Source organism: Jaculus jaculus, chromosome 16 (genome assembly GCF_020740685.1).
Source record: "Jaculus jaculus isolate mJacJac1 chromosome 16, mJacJac1.mat.Y.cur, whole genome shotgun sequence".
NCBI classification, from domain to species: Eukaryota; Metazoa; Chordata; class Mammalia; order Rodentia; family Dipodidae; genus Jaculus; species Jaculus jaculus.
The window spans coordinates 8994896-9014012 of record NC_059117.1 but is presented as its reverse complement, the minus strand read 5'-3'; the positions used below and the strand labels follow the sequence as shown (position 1 = coordinate 9014012).

At 47.8% G+C, this 19117-nt stretch overlaps 1 protein-coding gene across 2 annotated transcripts in view; it reads right to left on the bottom strand.

Moving 5' to 3' along the window:
• The window catches only part of Cobl (cordon-bleu WH2 repeat protein), a 229437-nt gene extending 211103 nt beyond the window's left edge, over window positions 1-18334 (bottom strand). For both annotated transcript variants that reach the window (XM_045136083.1, XM_045136084.1), the window contains exon 1: window positions 18257-18334. In XM_045136083.1, coding sequence (XP_044992018.1) covers window positions 18257-18297 — 41 coding nt within the window. In that variant the 5' untranslated portion in view covers window positions 18298-18334. The remainder of the gene's footprint in view (window positions 1-18256) is intronic.
• Between the last annotated feature and the right edge of the window lie 783 nt (window positions 18335-19117).

Genomic DNA, 19117 nt, shown 5'->3' with positions numbered 1-19117 from the left:
CTTCCCCTGAAATCTTTCCATTAATTGCTGGGACACTTGGATTCTCAAGGGTCTGGCAGACTGAAAGGCCAGACTCCAAGTCACCATGACCTTGCCAGTAGAGACACCATGAAATCTAGAATGTCACCACCCAGGCAGCTGCTTGGGGAAAGTGTGTCAACATCCTCAAAAGATGTGCACTCAACCTTCCTTTAGATCTTTCTTTTTTCATCTTGTCTTAACCAAAATGTTCAGTTAACTACCCCTTCTCCCTCAAAATAAAAACAGAAACAATGAAAAAGGGCACTGACGGACGTGCATGGTTCCAAAGTTCAATCTAAGCCTGTGCTTACCCCACTTGAACCCTTTTGAGGCTCTTACCTGAATGAACTCCCCAAGGCCAGTCCCGTCAGGCTCAGTCTTTTCCCTTCTGTAAACTTTGGAGAGACTTAATTACTAAATTAAAAGCAGTAGCCACTAATATGCTCAATGACACTTCCATGAAGATGTACAAGCTCGTTCTATGTGTTCGAGGATGTCCCTGCATGTGCACCCTGATGTTCTGCACAAGCCCCCTGGACCTCTTTCTCAAGCAGAAGCCTCCCCTGTGGTCTGTGCGCCTGTGGCTCTGGGCACATCTGCCTCCCAGAGACAGCACAGAGCACTGCAGGCTGTCTGCATCTGGCCCCGTGTGGGAAGCCATGCTGGCTTTATCAGGCTTTGCTGTGTCAGCTACTGTGGGAAGCCTTGCTGGCTTTATCAGGCTTTGCTGTGTCAGCTTGTTTACTGCTTTTGTATCCTAATTGTCTGTGCATGAGCACATGATGTTATCCTAACATGGCTGCTCACCTATCCCGATTGGGTGATGCATAGTCAGCTGATGAGACTTAAGCCAATCAGACGACACTGCACAATCATCTGACCACTAGTATATAAGCTTGGGGCTCTGTAGGGTCAGGGTCCTTCTCTCTTTCAGTCTGGAGCTCCCAATAAAGTGTGCTTGAGAAGAATCCTGTTGTTGTTGTTCTTCCTGCTGGCGGGAGGGGCGCAACAGCCCCGCATCCCATTCATGCCAGGGGCTGCTAGGTAAAGGTCAGGTCGTGAATGTGTGCGCCGCTGGACACAGGCAATACCAGGAGCTGTCAAGAGAAAACGCTACAAAGCTTCTGGGCCCAGGTGAGAAGCACAGACCTCGCAGTAAGGTTGATCCTCCCCCTCCGCATGCGGAAAAAGCACAGAAGTGTGCTGGGCAGCACAGGCCTCACGATCGTGGCTACACCACACCACCACCCAGCACGGATTCTGCATGACCCAGACTGACAGGAACCACGAGAGCACACCTACAGCAAAGCCAGCAGGGAGGCCCTGGAGGCCAGCTCTGCCTGTAAAGTCGGCTCTCTAGTTTTGTAATCATGATTACAACTGTGATTCAAATTTTCAGCAATCAGTTGTGGGGTTTTTTGTTTGTTTGTTTGTTTCGTTTTGTTTTGTTTTGTCATGTACAGGCATTTACCAAATGGAATTAAATGAGCCTTGGAGGCAATGGCTGCTTCTTATTGGATTTGCAGAGGTCCTCTGAAAAGGGATCTGTTCTAAATTTTATTCATCTCATCATTCTGAATGAGCATTGTTTAAACATAAGTGAGAGCAGTGTGAAGAGAAAATTATTGAATCAGAAGCTGAAAAGTATATGTTTTGGCCATGCTAACTCAATGTGTATGCTTTCTATGAACGTTGGCCTCTTTTGAAAAAAAGAAAAAGGCATCTGAGAATAAAAGAGCTTGTTTGCTAAGGCCTTTACGAGGAGTTACTCTGTCCAGTTTTTGGCTCTGTGCACTGCGGGGCTGGGGAGGGGAGCTGGGCACTTCCCCGTGGGGGGCACTCCTATTCTGGCCTTTCCATTCCATAGGCCAGGGGATGGAAAGGGAAGTGCTCCGCGGCAGTGGATTACTCAAGGCAAGTTAACTGTTTCCCCACGAGGTTCCAGTAAAGAGAACCTGGGCTGGAAATGCAAGGCTAGGCATACAGTCCATGCCTAGGCGCTGTGTGTACCCTCAGAGGAAGCTACTGCCAGGCATGGGGGCGGGGGTCAGTGTGGGGAAGGCAGTGAGTCCACCTCCCCTTGAAAAAGATAATTGTGGGATTGAAGAAGGAAGTTATTAAACACCTGCCATGCCTCTTATCAAAACACATGTAAAAGACAATAAACTTGACACACCCAGAGTGGCAAAAATTAAAGACTGGTCTGAATACCTAATTTGCATTCATGACTTGTAAGATGTGGAATAGGGAAACTGTTTTGGAAAAATTAGCCTAGCAATTTCTTAAAACATTAAATGCACACACTACATGAGTCAGCTCTTCAGCTTCAAAGTATTTGCCCAAAAGAAAGGGTAAATGTGTCACCCAGAGACTATACAAATACCAATAGTAGCTTTTTTTTTTGTAATGGGCAACACCTGAAAATCATCCAATTATTCCATGACTTGGAAAATGAATAGACGAATTGTTTTACATCAGGCCATGTCCACAGGGAAGAGCAGATCTCGCGCCACAGCAGGAGCAAGGATCAAAGCACTACGTTTGGTGGGAAACACTGCTATGCACCTGCCACAAGCTGACAGCACACGGACAAGGGAGAGGGCAGTGCCAGACAGGGAGGTGGGCAGGGAGGACTGCAGAGAAGCAGAGCAGAACGTCTGGCACCAGGAGAAAAAGACTTCTGCGTAGTGATTGTGGTGATAATTTCAATGATGCCAACATACGTCAAATTTGACGTTCATCAGATTGTACATATACAATCTTCATATACAAGCAGGTGACTGACATAAAAAACTCTTGCTAAGTTGCTTTAAAATCAGCGTGCTTAGCCTTTCTGCGTTCACACCACACGGCTGCTCTGTCAGCGAGGACGATTGGGATGGTGAAGGGGTGGGGGGCGAAACAAAAAAGTTAGTTTCAAACACCACAATGAAACCTTAATCTTTGTATTTTAACAAATTTAAAATAATTTAGTGTGCTTTAACCACACAGAGGAAAAAGAAATTACTTAAAAAGCTTCTAAACTTCAGCAGAATAGCATGAGAATTAGGACCTGCTAGAACCAACAGAAACTCCAGGTACAAGCCAAGTTTTTCCTACTTGATAAGGACCCCAGAGCATGACCTCAGCAGCTTGGTCTGAGAACTAAGGTAGGGTTTTTACCAGTCAGGAATTACTTCCAGGCCAGGTGTGGTGGCACAGGCCTATCACCTCAGCACCAAAAGGCTAAGGCAGAAAGAAGGGTCAGGAAATTAGCCTGGACTACAAAGTAAGATCAATGTCTCCAGAAACCAAAACCGGAGCTACCTGGTCTTAACCTTGTCTAAACAGTCAACATTTCCTTCTCCTTACTCTTACTAAGTTATAGCTTCTGACTAAACTATGACATCCTTTGGAGCCAAGCATACATGCTGCTTTGGTGTTGCCTCTCGAAAATACAATCCACACGGTGTTTGTGTCCAAGTTATGTAGAATTAAAAGCTTTACCTTTATCACTCAAATTTGATTTTTTTAAAATTATTTATTTATTTATTTGAGAGCAACAGACACAGAGAGAAGTCCAGATAGAGGGAGAGAGAGAGAATGGGCGCGCCAGGGCCTCCAGCAAACGAACTCCAGACGCGTGTGCCCCCTTGTGCATCTGGCTAACGTGGGACCTGGGGAACCGAGCCTTGAACCGGGGTCCTTAGGCTTCACAGGCAAGCGTTTAACCGCTAAGCCATCTCTCCAGCCTCAAATTTGATTTTAAAAATGCTCCCTGGTTAAATAAAAACAAAGTGTAAGCTTCTGTCCTTGGAGACTGTTCCTCCTTTTGCATGGATCAGGACCCACCAAGTAAAACAAACAGGATGTGCGAGGTCAGAGGCGCAGGGCGTGCTCCTGGGCTGCGGGTTCCATTCCCTCTGACTGTCACGTGTCTCTTGCCTCCTGCAGGTGTTAAAGAGATGGTGTGTGCAAACACTCGGGGCACAACCTACACGCCTGCCGGGCCCGGCGACTTCCTGAAAGTTTAGACCCTGGTAGGCCCACAGTTATCTACACGTCTCTGAGCTGTTTTGTTCTTCTTTCTGGTCATAATGAAACACGAGTAAGCTTCTGGTATCTACGTAAGCTATTCTTGGCACATCATTTCTAGCTCACCAGCCTGGCTGCGATGTGGGTCTTCAAGGAGGGCGATATTTAAGAACGGCTTCAGCAAAACTATATTATGAGAAAGCTTCAATAAAAATAAGCCAGATGCACCTGGGTCCCACCCTATAAAGCAGAACTAATTGCTGCTTCATTCCTGGGAACTCCTAAAGCTCTCTGCACACACCTCTGTCAGTGTCCTCGTCACAATTATTTGTTTAGAGATCTGTTTTCGCTATATCATGAGCTTAGTCAGGGAAGGAACAGTGCACAGGTTAGTTTTAATTCATGCTTATTTTGTAATCATGGTCTACTTTAAAAATAATTTTTTAGGGCTGGAGAGATGGCTTAGTGGATAAGCACTTGCCTGTGAAGCCTAAGGACCCTGGTTCGAGGCTCAATTCCCCAGGACCCACATTGGCCAGATGCACAAGGGGGCACACGCATCTGGAGTTCGTTAGCAGTGGCTGGAAGCCCTGGCGTGCCCATTCTCTCTTTCTCTCTCTCTCTCCCTCTCTCTTTCTCTCTCTCCGTCTCTTTCTCTCTCTCACACACTCAAATAAATAAATAATTTTTTAAATAGTAGTCATTCTCCAGTAAAAATAGGCTGTTTCAATGTTTAGCCTCTATATCTGTGAACATAAAAACCAGCACAGGAAAAAGCAACATGTTATTCAAATTTAGAGTTTATCTTAAGATTAAAGGTAATTGATTTAACAATAGTAATCAAAAATAATTTAAGTGCTGGGGGTGTAACTCAAAGGTCCCTAACATGTACAAGGCCTTAGGTTCAACCCCCAGTACTGTCAAAAATAAAACTTTTTAAAAGCTTGACTTTTCTTTCTTTTTTTTTTTTTTAAATTTTTATTTATTTATTTGAGAGCGACAGACACAGAGAGAAGGACAGAGAGAGGGAGAGAGAGAGAATGGGCACGCCAGGGCTTCCAGCCTCTGCAAACGAACTCCAGACGCGTGTGCCCCCTTGTGCATCTGGCTAACGTGGGACCTGGGGAACCGAGCCTCGAACCGGGGTCCTTAGGCTTCACAGGCAAGCGCTTAACCGCTAAGCCATCTCTCCAGCCCACTTTTCTTTCTTTCTTTGTCATTTTGTTTGGTTTTGTTTTTGAGACAGGGCCTCACTCCAGTCCAAGAGTCCAGGCTGACCTGGAGCACACACTCTGCAGCCCCAGGCTGGCCTCGAACTCCCAGTGATCCTCGTACCTCAGCACAGCACGTTTTGTCTTTTGTCGTTGCTGTTGTTTGCAGTTTTACATGTTGTTTTGTCTTGCCTTGCTTTTTATCAGAAACATCCTTCTATAGACTTTGCCATGTCTGTTTTGTCCCTCATAGACACTGAGGGACAAAGAGAGGCTGTGAGGCGATGTCCCATGAGGCCATGTCCTTCCGCCAGGCTGCCTGGAAGTTGTGGAGCTGGCTGTCAGGAAAGAATCATATTCTAAAGAACTTTTGTGCATTCTTTGCTTCAATTTTGCTTTGTAACTTAAAAGAAAACCGATCAACAAAGGCTAGTCATCCAGGCTCTGCTTGTCTTCTGTCTGTCCTTATTTCTTGAAGTTTCAAATGCACTGCATGGTTAGTATGCATAGCATATTGGCATAGACACCAGAGAACAGACCCATGGCCTGCCTGTAATGAGGACGAGCACTATGTCCCTGGGACCCCAGGCTAGCGTCCTGGTCAGAAGTCAGGCCTGGTCGGCGCCAAGGACGGAGCACTGCTTCTGAGCCACACCCCGTCCACTTGTGTAGTGTCTCTAGGCTCAGTATGCTCACCTCCAAAATGGAGACCACCATGTTCCATCACACAGGTCAACTAAGAGAAGGAGAGTGTCAAAAACTGCTGAGAAGCCCTCCGTGCATCACGTGCCCCATTCTAGCCCTCTGCAGCCATGGGCGTACATCCGTCCACAGAGGCAACTTCACCAATGGTGTGCCTGGCGCCGCTGCGACTCTCAAGGGGTAGGACAGCTGCTGTGGCGAGGGTCACTCTCCCTGCCAGGCTCACTCACTCCAGACAGACCGAGCCTTCACAGCTCTTGTCCTCGAATCCAGCTCACTTGCCTCCCTACCTCCTGGCTTTATTCGGACACCTCCATTTCTCCGGCGCAGGTCACACCGTGTGCAGGAAGCAGTGTGCATTCCCAGGCCTCCTGCACCCCTGCTGTCTGCCATCACTCCTGCGGGTTGTGGTGACATACTCAGGAGGCTTGTGGGCAAGCAAGATGGATGCCTCCCTAAAGGAAGCTCTGGAAAGAATACAGTGACAAACTGCAAAGTGTCCATACCACAGACCTGATCGCTGCCCATAGCACAACCCACCTTCTGCTCAGGTCATTCGGCCGCTCACACAGCTCTGCTCTCCACTTTCCCACAAGGGGACATGGCTCAAGGCCCCCAGCATCCTATCCGTGGATGTTTGAGGCGCACATGTGATTGGAGCTATATGATTACCAGGTTAATGCATCAACTAGCCGATCCTGATCATGGCAGCTAAGCCACCATCTCACTATTTTTGTCTTTTATTAGTATATATTAATTATATGTGATGGGTTTCCTAATGACATTTTCATGCATGTATACATACATATTTTTTGGCTATACTCACCAGTATTTTTACCCTTTCTTATCCTCCTCCTATTCTTTTGTCTCTCGGATGTTTTCATGTCTTTTGTTGACCAGTAGATAACCCAGTGAGTTCCATTCGGGTTCTTGAACTTGAACTCGTGCCAGCTGTGATTATCCTAACCAGACCTACATAAGACTTGAACTGTCAGCACCCTGTCATGGAGAGTGCAAGAGCTCATGAGGTCCTCACTTTCTAACTGGGAAGAATCTCATGGCTTTTGTGAAGCTTAATGAAGGATATTAGACAGTTCCTACTCTTATCAGTTCCCACAAATGCAGACTGTTATCACTGGGGACACAGGCCCAGGACAACCCCCCCCCTTCTGCCAACACTGGATCTGCTTTCCCTTGATCCTCTGGCTAGCTGCAGCATCTGTCCTTCTTGAGGAGACCCAGGCACCAGGGGGTAGAGTCCTGTCTCATGGGTCTTCCTCATGCTGCCAGTATGCAGCACACTAAACCCCAGCACTGAAGAGAATGAAAAAGTGAATGAAGTTCTTCAGACTCCCTCCAACCAGCATCCACTTGCCTATGTGTCCAGCACACTGACCACTCCAGTCACTCGGGCTTAAACATGCCCAGCTGCACTATCTCCATCATGACTATGGTACTGTCATGCCACCCCACCACCTAGACCTCATCAAACCAGGGGAGATTTATGATACCAGCTTGATCTTGTCTTCCTTCCCACTCACAACAGAACCAAGCCTCTGTCTCTTGAGGGTAAGCCACTGTCAACCTGGCTGTCCCATCTAATCACAATCCTTTCTCTTTTTACCACAACTATCATTTCACTTAAAAACCTTAGCCTCATACCTAGTTTTTCAAGATAAACCCAAGCTCCACTCCTGGGTGCTCATGACTCACCACGGAGTATCCATAATCCTGGCATTTAAGCCACCTGCTATTCTTGCGTGACCTGCTGCCGACTGTGAGTCTCTGCCCTGTTGCTGCCCAGTGGAGGGAACAGCCTGCGCTCTCATCTCTCGTCGGGCTTCCATCCATGGCAATTTGTGTCCTTCTACCACTCCACACTTTTTCCAGTTTTCACCCTCCAGTGCCAGCTCACAAGCTCTGAGACCCCTCTGCAAGGACAGCTCTGCAGAGCTGCCACTGACGTCACAGCAACCCTGTGCTCAGAGATTTCTTCTCACCTCATTTTAATGGGTAAAGGATGGCAACTTGCTAAGAAAAAGCTAAGCACGTCCTGCCCTAGAAGAGCTGGCCTTACACCCAAGGCGGCAGACAGCGGCTAGGGGAACAAAAGCTTTGAAAGAAGTCTAGAACCAAGAACGCTGTGCTGACGCAGAGCAGAGGACGCAGCCAGGTCCGCCAAGCAGAACCAAAGCTGACCGGCCTCGCCTCTCACCCCGCAGCTCTGTAGCCTGGCACACTCACTACTGAGGTGAGCAGAGAGCTGCGAAGTGCCCTGCCCTCTCAATGCCAGCCACCTAGCCCAGAGCAAAGCAAAGCCTGACCCTCTGCGTCACCCTGCTGAAGAGGGACACAAGGAAAACCTTGTCAAGAGTAACCTCCGGGGAAAAATGCATCACTTTCCAATGTTTAAAACAAATGGCTTCACACCAATACGTACTTATTATAACCCCACAGCTCTGTCTAAATAAAAATGTTAGGCAAAGAGTGCGCTGGCCTTCCTTCCCAGGCAAGAGTTCATCATGAAAACCTGTCCAGTTTAAAGGTATATCACCATTACTTCCCAAGAAGATTTCAGTTAAATTTTCACGCCTGGCATAAGAAACTTGCCAAGTTTGAAATGCAGAAAATGGAAAGTCAGGATGAAGAAAACCCCTGAAACAGAAGATTTCCCTCGAGGGCGGCTGCTCAAAGGACACGTAGAGAAGCGATGCTTTCCTCAAACCCACGGCTCCCGAGCGGGAGTCCTGTCCCGCCTTCGACCACACGCAGTGGAGGCGGGGTGCTGCTCCGGCTGCTCGTCACCACGAGTGGGGAGCAGTGAAAACCAAGTTGGAAAAACACAAGGTGAGGGATGGGTGGTAGTTTGAATCAGGGCTCCCCAGAAACTCATGTTTTCTGAATGCTTGCTCCCCAACTGCTGGCAATTTGGGAAGTGAAGGCTTGCCGAAGGAGCTGTGTTTCAGACGGTAGGTTTAGGGGTGTTACAGGCAGGTCCTCTTTGCTGGGCTTCAACTCACTCACTTGCTGTTTTCCACCTGCTGTGGCCAAAGTAATGTCTAGCCGCCGTTCATAACACATAACACGCTGTCCCCTGCCATCACAGAGCTGCCGCTAGAGACCGTAAGCCAAAGTCAAAATAAATAAAGACCACTTTCCTCCCACCAGCTGCACTTTTGGTCGGGTCTTTGCCCCCGGGGAAGAAGGTAAGGACAACAGGATGTTCGTCTTGCAGGGACCTGAGAGTCAAGGACTCGCAGAGGACATTCTGCACTAAAGATTCCCCAAGCAATGCTATGGTGTGCTAAGTGCGTTGGCCCTAAGGGAAAAGACCGTGGCTTCTCACCTGGATGTCTCCTGCAGGGAGGTGTAACAATGCTACCCTTTGGGTCTGGAATATGTCCCGAAGCCCATATGTTAACACTTAGTGTTCAACTTAGTGCTAGTGTGTGGGTGGGTGGAGGGCCAGGAGGAGGAAGTTAGGTCACTGGGGACCTCAGCCTGTCTCTTGGCTTGCGAGTTACCATGAAGCGAATAGCTTCTGCGATGTGTACTTTGCCCCATATGGGCTGCCACAAGCCCCAAGGCAATGGGGCCAAGAGACAACAGACTGAAACTGACACTTCCTTTGTGAGTCAAAAGAAACCCATTTTCCTTCTTAGTATTTTGTCACAATAATGAAAAACTGACTAATATAAATAAGGACCAGTGGACCAATGAACACAGACAACATCAAGCAAAATACCATATGAAGCACCACACTGAAATGCCACATGGTCCTGACCTCTGCTTAACAAGTCCCTAGAGCAGATTACTGCCCTCAGGGGCCCCAACAATGCCAAGCACACCCTTGCCAAGAAGCTCACTCACCCAAGAGAAGTGGTGGTTAAAACATCACCCAGCTGGTCGGTGGAACTCAGCTCGGTTTGCCTACTGACTTGTTGCTTAAAAAAAAAAAAAAAACAGCTAGCCATCAGTTTGGGTTCAACAGCAACCTTCTACTTTGAAGGAAGGTCTCATTTAGTGGGCAAAGCAGAGCCAGGTCAGTATAAGAGAATGAGAAAAGCCACAGCAGAGCCAAAGGGAGGCATGCCATGCTCATTAATTCATAAACCAGGATCAAGGCAGAACTCTTGCTAGAGGGGAGGGAGCGTCTGCGTTGGACTGCTGTCAAGTCAGCCATGCTTTTACCATGCTCGCCGACTACCCAGTGTGATCCTCTCCTACAACACGACACATAAACGTTTAAATCCCACCTAAGAGGGTCAGGAGCTATGCAACCTGCAAAGGCACCAGTACTGTTAAAATCAAGTATGTGACATACATCAAGAGTCTCCTGCATGAGGAACTTGCAAAAGTCTGCCAAAAAGCTATTTTGCATCAGAAATATAGACAGGGACCTGGCATAGTGGTGCATGCCTTTAATCCCCGCACTTGGGAAGCAGAGGTAGGAAGATTGCCATGAATTTGAGGCAAGCCTAAGTCAGCCTGGGCTAGAGTGAGACCCTACCTCGGAAAACCAAATATATACGTATGTATGCATGCATGTGTGTGTGTGTGTGCATGCATGTATATATATATATATACATAAACACACACACACACATATGTATATATGTATGTACAGAGGGAGAGAAAGAGACATGAGCAGCCGCCCTGCAGAAACTAGCAGAGGCTTTGGCAAAGGGGATGTTAGGAACTGTTTCTACTTGAAGCAGAGCGATAAACAAGGGATAATGAGCTGGATGCTAGACTTCAGGCTGGAGTGTCACGTGGCAATCTAATCTCCAACTTGGAGAGAGCAGTTATTGTCCTGCTGTTTCGGAGGACTGTGGTGGGATGCCATCACACTGAGGTCATACTAAGGCCATTCCCATCGCTAGGAAGTAACATCGCATCAGTGGCTAACTTAATGTACATCCTGTGAGGAATACATGTTACCTCCTTTTAGGAAAAAAAACAAAAAAAACAAAAAAACTTATAACCTCCAAAGTGTCACTGCTCTAAAAGGATAAAATGTTAAGTAAAAACAAACTGAAAAGTAGGGCAATATCCCAAATTGAAATATTGTTTTCAACCTAAAGTTAGGCTAGTTCACAAAGTAGCCTTCATTACTTTTCTTAACGTTGTGAAATTATCATGTGAACTTGACTGAGAACTCTTTCTTTGCCGGTCAACCCATGAAACAATCAGATGCATCTGAGAAGTGGTAAAGGAAAGGAAAATTTAGGGACTGACACAGCATGAGAAATTCTCAGATTTCCGTGCCCAAATTTACACTTCTTAAATCACATCAGGTGATCTGGCCAGGATCAAGAGAGACCCCCACTTCATCCTGCACACCCACGACGGTGTTAGAACACCAGAGTCATCACGATGTAATAAGTGGTTTGCGCTGAGCAGACGCGACGAGATTTTGCTTCTACCCAAAACGCGCTCAGCCCAGGAATGACAGGCAGCAAGATGGATGAGCAGACGGAGAGGACATCTTGGCCACGCGTCTGTCTGCAGTGGCAGCGTTTAGATCCTGGCCACACGAGAGCCAGACTCTTTCCAACATGGTTTCTTTATTGAACAGTAGTGAGGTTTGCTCTTCATTGGCAGCATTCTAGCAAATAAAGCTATATTTAGAGACTAGATAATGAGCTACCTGAACAGAAGTATGCATTTCTCTGAATTATCACTTCCACCTGATTTTTTTTTTTTAAACCAAACTCCCAAACCATTAAGTCTGAAGACACTGTAGGGCCGCAGCACACTGGACTGCCCTGGGGCGTGGCAGAGAGACGTGAGAAAACGGCAGCTCCGTTACGAGGTGGCACCTCAGTCCCAGTTCTGGGCCACCCACGCTGAGGAGCAAGACACACTCTCCTCCTGAAGCCATCTCTTCATGTTGCTCAGGAAGGCTTCTGCAGCAGCACCTCTCAAGCCTGTGTTCAAGTAGAAACGTTTTAGTGCCAGCTGATCAGTCTGTTCTCGTGTAGTCTGGTAAAAAATAAAGTGCCAAATTTTTTTTAAGAAAAGTTCTTTTTGAAAGAAGAACTTATCATATTTTAGGAAATCTTTGAAATTCTGTGACATCAGGGCTCTTAAGAGTCCTATAGCCATCTATCCAATTCCTTCCACAGCACATGAGGAGCAGAAACCATTCACTGGGTTCAAACCACACCCTGTCCCACACACAGATGACTAAACACAGAGCAGGAAAACCTGCCTGCACAGAGCTCAGGATTCAGGGGAAGAGAGGCAGGTACCTTTATGAGGGTTCCTGACAGAAGAAAGCTCCAAAGAGACTTCAGAGAAATTCTCTGTGGACTGAAGTCTTCTGGGACCCATGAGAGAGAAAATACCATCAGAGCAAGTATGAAACCACAGGCCACTACGGAGCCACAAAGCACACATGACGGCATAGGCGTCTCTAGCTTCACCATCCACACGGCAAGTGCTAGATCAACACCCGTGACACTCGTGACTGGATGTCTCAGATGCCTGACCCACGGGGCCTCTGGGAAGGGTGCTCAGCGGGCTCTGGACCCAGATCTTCTCATTCCAATGTTCATCCTGCTCACCTTCCTTGTCTGCCTCCCACAGGGGAAAAAACAAAACAGGATTAAATACGTAGAGACATTTGCCTGGCCCACAGAGCTCCTGGCCAGCTCCCTGGAGCCCGCAGGCTCACCTTTGTCTGCAGCAGCACGGGGACATCCCTAAGCAGATGGCGTCTTGGGCAGGGAAGACTGGACAGGCACCAAAGTCAGGAGGAGGAAAGGTGGAGAGCAGAACTCTGGGCTCATCTTTTGGAATTCTGTCAATTTTTTTTTAAAGGATAAGGACTTCAATGATACATTGAGTCAATCTGAGGTTTTGTTGTTGTCATTGGTTTTGTGTATGTATGTGTGCACTCACGCATGTGTGTTGCTAGGGAAACAGAACCTACAACATGCTAAACGCTTTACCACTGGATGACAGTCCAAAGAGCTGTTAGGCCACATCCTCAACTTTCTTGAGGCAGCGTCTCACTATGTTGACCAGGCTAGTCTTGAACATGTTTTCCTCCCACTTCCACTTCTCAAGTAGTTAGGCCTATGCCAACTACACCAAGCTTCAATGGGAGTCTGTGAACAAGGCATCCAATGGTTTGGTGGAGGCGGGAATTGGATCTATAAGAATCATTTACGTAAAAGCATTTGCAATTTTCGAGTGTGCCTAATCAAATGTGCCTAAGGAAAATGTATCTTGACAGTCAATTTAGAGCTTTTCTCGTTAATTGAAATACTTTTGGCTGGGGAACACATGCTAATTGGACTTGGTCTGCTGAAGACAGCTCTACCAGGAGAGCTCTCTACCTGCTGAGAGAGACTAGACAGACGTTAAAACCCTAAGGGGCCACAGGGCTTCTGCCAGCTGGGGAAATCCTTCTTTTTATAAGGCCTTGCTCGGAAGCATAAGAAAAATGCTGGAGCCAGGCACTAGGAAATGCACGCACGCTGGGAACCCACCGTCAGTTCCCTGCAGTCCACAGCCGCCAAGGCAAGTCTGGGCTGCTGTGCATTACTCTTGAAAGCAAGCTTTGGGAAAAGCAATGAGAAACCATATCAAGCCTACGTCATTCCACCTCAGCAAGGGACGGGTGGGAGACAGAGGGCGGTGGAAGCTCAGTGGAAAGCGGTCACCAGAACGAGGCCTTCGATGACGACGGAACAAGTGACGAATCCAACGAGGGACAGCAAAAGCACAGAAACAGGGGCTGTCGAGGGCTACCATCTGCAACTTGCTTAAATAAACAGAAAGACCCACTATAAATATGCCAGTAATGTAAATGAATATTCAGTGCCTTCAGTACAGAAAGGAACAGAGGCGACGCAGTAAAGAATTTCAGTGGGTCATGCAACATCAGAGCTGTTTCTCCTACAGCGCAAGAAAACTGAAACACATCACTAACATTAATAGACACATAAAATCCACAGACTCAACAGTTAAACGTGGATGGGCAAGAAGGCACGCAAGGAGACGCCACATAATAAACACGCTTGCCCTCTGATAAATCTATTTCCTTAATTCAAGTCTCAATAGGAGCACATTATTCTGTTTCAGACTTGATGTGACAGCAAATATTTCCTCTCAGTTTTTAAAAGTCTTGATCAATTCCAAAATCAAACTTAGTTGTAAATTTTACCAGAGAGTACAAAAGGCTTAGATTCCTAAGCTAGTTGTGGTATCTAGATGTATCTTATAATCACTGCTTTCTTAGTAATTACAGACATCTGGTTGGGTGTACACAAGTTTTGACCTCATTTTGAAAGTCTCAAATTAAAGAGGCCACAGAATTAAGGCATGCATAAACATGTGGACTGTCACCTCACCCTTCCCAGGTCACAGTTCATCCCAATAAATTCAATCACACATGGGAGAGAGTCATGAGAGAAGACCCAAGGAGGGGCTGCATGAGTTAGGAAAGACTTGACATTTCATAAGTATCTGAGTATAAACTTTTACTGTCCCTTCAGTTCCATTTTCTTGACAAAAATCACTGAAAGTAACAGAAATGCTCTATTCTATGATGATTTGACATTGTGACTGGGTAATGTCCAAGTCCTCTTACTAATAAATAGTACAGCTATAAAAAAAATTCCTAGACATGCTCACTATATGGAGATAATCCTAATTCCTAACTTTGGCATTAAATAGACTGCCAAAATAAAGAATAGTTCCATGGTAATATCTTTTAAAAATATGGCTTAAATTCAGTGGTCAGGTTTTATGTAATATAAAATCATTTATCGTTAGTAAGACTATAAGCACAAACTCCAAATGTATCAGTCAAAAGACAAATATCTAAGAATATAAACATTTTATTGTGACGTATAGCTGTTATGGTTTCTTTACTATCCCAACACTGATGAGGGTTTGATACAAAATGGGACAGGGGCTAACTGTGGCACTGTCCAAAGGGGCAGCCCCTCCCCACTTGGTGTTATGTTGGCAGCTGGCAGATAAGTGGCTTAAGTTACCCACTGTGAAGTAAGCATCGGGTGTACATCTATCATCCCAGTACTTCCTGCGTGAGGCAAGATGGCAAGTTCAAGGCCAGCCTGGATTACATAAAGACCCTGTCTCCAAAAATAATAAAATAAAGTCATCCTCTTTATTTTTTTTCAAATTAATTCTTGCTCTAATAAATTGATTAAATATAAGAATGTACTGAAAATTACAGCCATATCTCTATCAAGCTCACTGAGTTAAAATATTTATTTGTGTGTTTGTGTTTATTATGTTGGGTATAGGCAGGGCAGGGTGTCTGCTGACACAAGCACACAGGAGTCTGGCTTCATGAATGAAACACTTGATCGGCGGGTTTTGCAAGCAAGCACCTTTAACTGCTGAGCCACCTCTCCAGCCCCTCACCAGATTTTCCTTAAGCCAACTAATTGAATAAAGCCCTTCACCAAATGTGCCCAATGTTTTGAACTTTCATATCACTGGAGAACTTTTCTACACAATAGTGTTTCCTAAATCAAAAAAGTGTAGCCATCAACCTGCCAAATACCAAATGTCCTGTTCTTTCTTCATGCAGTGTCCAGGGCAAAATTCAGTCTGCAGTCCCACACCAACCATCTGCTCGGACACATCCCACAATCACCCAAACAGATAAACTAAAACATACAAGTACAGGGAAAAATATTTTTAAAGGTTTCACCTGTGGGGTTCTTGCCATGTTCTTTGTTCCTGACTATTCTGTCAGTGAATCGTACTTTAAGCTAGCCAAATGGGACTGAAGAGACGGCTCAGTTGGCAAAGCACTTGCCTTGCCAGCATGAGGACCTGTGTGTGGATCCCGTGTACATAACACACCGGGTGTGTGGATCCCATGCACGTGACACACCGGGTGTGTGGATCCCATGTACATGACACACCAGGTGTGTGGATCCCATGCACGTGACACACCGGGTGTGTGGATCCCATGCACATAACACACCGGGTGTGTGGATCCCATGTACATGACACACTGGGGTATGTGGATCCCATGCACGTGACACGCCAGGGTGTGTGGATCCCATGTACATAACACGCCAGGTGTGTGGATCCCATGCACGTAACATGCCGGGGTGTGTGGATCCCATGCACGTAACACGCAGGGCACAATGGAAACAGCTCCAAAGTTCCCTCGGCAATACATCAAGCCTGACATTTTTTGCACAACATCTTTCCTAAAAGACTACTTTCTCCAGACAAAAATTGTTCATAAGTCATTGCTTTGATAAAATTGCTAAGAAAAGTATGCTTTTCAACCATGTAAGGTTTGCATTTGTGTTCTTAACAAAGACAGCTAATGTCTACAACTAATTGAATGAGATGGCTTACATTCACTAGCCCATCTGCTCGTCAGCAATGCCCCATTGAATGTTTTATAATGTGCAATCTCCAGAATTTCCAACGTGCTCCTTTCCACCAGCATACACAGCGCACGTGTAACTCACAGTTTCTGTCAACAATATCAATTCTTCCCCTCAGTTATTTGCTACCACGTGGGAAAATGATAACTTACACAAAGTTTGATTTTATAACTAACCTTTGCAATGTCAGACTGAAAACAAACTTCACTCAAGCACAGCGCAAACAGTGCCTATTCTCAAGAGACAAAGCAAGTAGTTACTTCAGGCACAAGCCAGCAGAATCTGATAGCCCCGGGATCAGACTGAAGCCAGAACTTTCCTGTTTAAAAAGAATTTATTTTTATTCATGCGTGGGTGTGTGGACATGACAGGGTCTCTTGCCACTGTGAATGCATGCCAGGTGAATGAATCAAATGAATCAGAAATAACCTTAAGTTTTTCTATCACATGCACAGCCCAAGGCCTTAGTTTCCCTCTGTGACTCACAAATGCAGGCTAATTGGAGCTCTGCGATTCTGTGAGGAAGACAGGAGACCTGGGTTCACCAGCTGGCCCTACTGACGCAGTCTGGGAAGAGTAGTTTCAACTTCTATACCTGGACTCCTGCACATTTTAAAAAAATAACATACTCTGGGCTGTTTTGCAGGCCTCTTAAACATTCTCTTTTTCATACTTACTTGAGAGATAATAATGACAAAATTATCCAATCCCCTGGATTATAATAATAAGTTTATTATGACTCTAGGAAAGACGTAATTATTTCAGACTACTCCATGCTCCCTAGGATGAAAAGGATTTCCCACATATATTTTCGAAGAATTATATAACCAAATCTAAAGACACTGGGAGAAAAGGCGTATCTTAACATTCCTTGGCTTCAAGATTATATAAATTGCTAATTGAGCTCACTTTTTGCTACCATTTAATGGAAACTTTAGGAAATAATAGAGCATTAGTTTAAAAACCGTCTACGTACTTGGGCAACAGCTGTGTACGTGCATGGGGGCGGCGTGAGTCAGTGGGACATAACCGCAAAAGAAATTTGTCCCCAGAGCTGCCCGGCGCAATGCAGTGGCTCGGTGGAAAGTGGGTCGCCTGGCGAGCAGGTGCAGGCCCACCCTAACTCATTCCACTCGCAAGACTCACTGAACATTTGTTCCAGCGAGCAAGAGGTCGAAGGTTCGGCCAGGCCCTCATGAAGTCCACAAGGGGAGAGCTGACCCCGTGGCCTGGACGGGATAGGTCGGCACCCATGGGCAGGTTCGGCCCGGGCCAGGATCCAGTTAACTCGCAGGACTGTTTGTTTTGTTAGGGAAGTTAGACTTTCTACAAGTAAAAATGCTTCATGTGACACGGACCCTCAACTTGCAAAGACGTGGGGGGAGAGCAAAAAGAAAGTAAAGCGTAAAGGTTGGGGCCGAGGAGGAATCTTCGGACAAGGAAGATCTCCCGGACTTGCAGGTCCCATGCCTGGGTGGCCCCACCCAGAGCCACCACACTGCCAAGGACACCCAGGCTTGAAAGTAGGGGTGGGAACAGTAGTCGTGGAAGCCTCAGGTGATACCTTCCACACACACACACACACACACACACACACACACACACACACACACCTCCCTGATCGCCAGGCAGGGAGCCATCCCCTCCTGTGGCAGGGAACAGCGGGTCACCAGGGCCACCACGGGCGGTTTCACAGGAGCACTGGGGACAAGCTGGTGTCAGGCTGGGTTCGGAGGCCCAGAGAACCGCTGCCTCCCCGCCACCCCCCAGCCCGGCCCAAGAGGACCCCGAGCCCTCGTCGGTCGCACAGCGGCACAGCCCCGCGCTCGGGGCGCCAAGGCCGGTCCTCCCACGGTCACCCGAGCAACGACCCCGCGCCCACAGGGCGCCGCCGTGCCCACCGCGCCCGCTTACCCGGTGGGGGGCCTGGCGGCCGTGGCGCGCGGCGCGTCCATGGTGCCGGCGGCGGACAGGCTCTGCGGAGGCCGCCGCCGTCATCCACTTGTTCCGCGCTGACCCATCGTCCTCCCACGCGAGGCTGGCGGAGGACAGCGGCCTGCGGAGAGGACGGAAGCGGCCGGCGGGGAGGGGCCGGCGGGCGGGCGCGGGGAAAGGTGCGGCGCCGCCGCCCAGGCTGCTCCGCCCGCCCCCGCCCGCGTCCCTGCGCCCTTCCCCGCCCTGTCCCCGCCGTCCTCCCCGTGCGCCCCCGCCCTGGCCCCGCTCCTCGGCGCAGCCCTCCGCCGCGCGCGCTCCCGGGCGGCCACGGTCCCGCCTGGACGCGCACACCTACCTGGGCGGCGCTGGCCCTCCCTCCCGAAGCGCGGCTCCCGCTCCTCCATTCCCGGGTACTTAGGGGCGCTTCCCTCTGGCCCCCCAGGGTCTGGACTAGGCAAACATCTGAGCACCTGTAGCTGTGCAGAAGTGAATGCCAATGACAGAGCTACTGAGGGCCGGACAGTCTTAAAACGGGATTCCAGACCTGTAGCACCGAGAGCCTGGGCATGTGCATGTGCAGGTGTCCTACAGAATCAGAAACCTCCGAGGCAGCACCGGCTGTGCCAGCAAGAACTCCACTAGAGCCGGACGCGACTTATATTTGCCAGCCTGCTCGGCTGGATACGGCTGGACAACAGGGTGGCCCCGGCCTTGATTCCTCTTGTGAGCTGGAGAGCAGAAAGAAATGCCAGCAGAGGCAGCCAGTGTCCAAGATTCAGATCCACCCAGCTAAGCCTCTCCACTGGAGTTCACTGCAAAGGAACAAGAAAAGGAGATCCT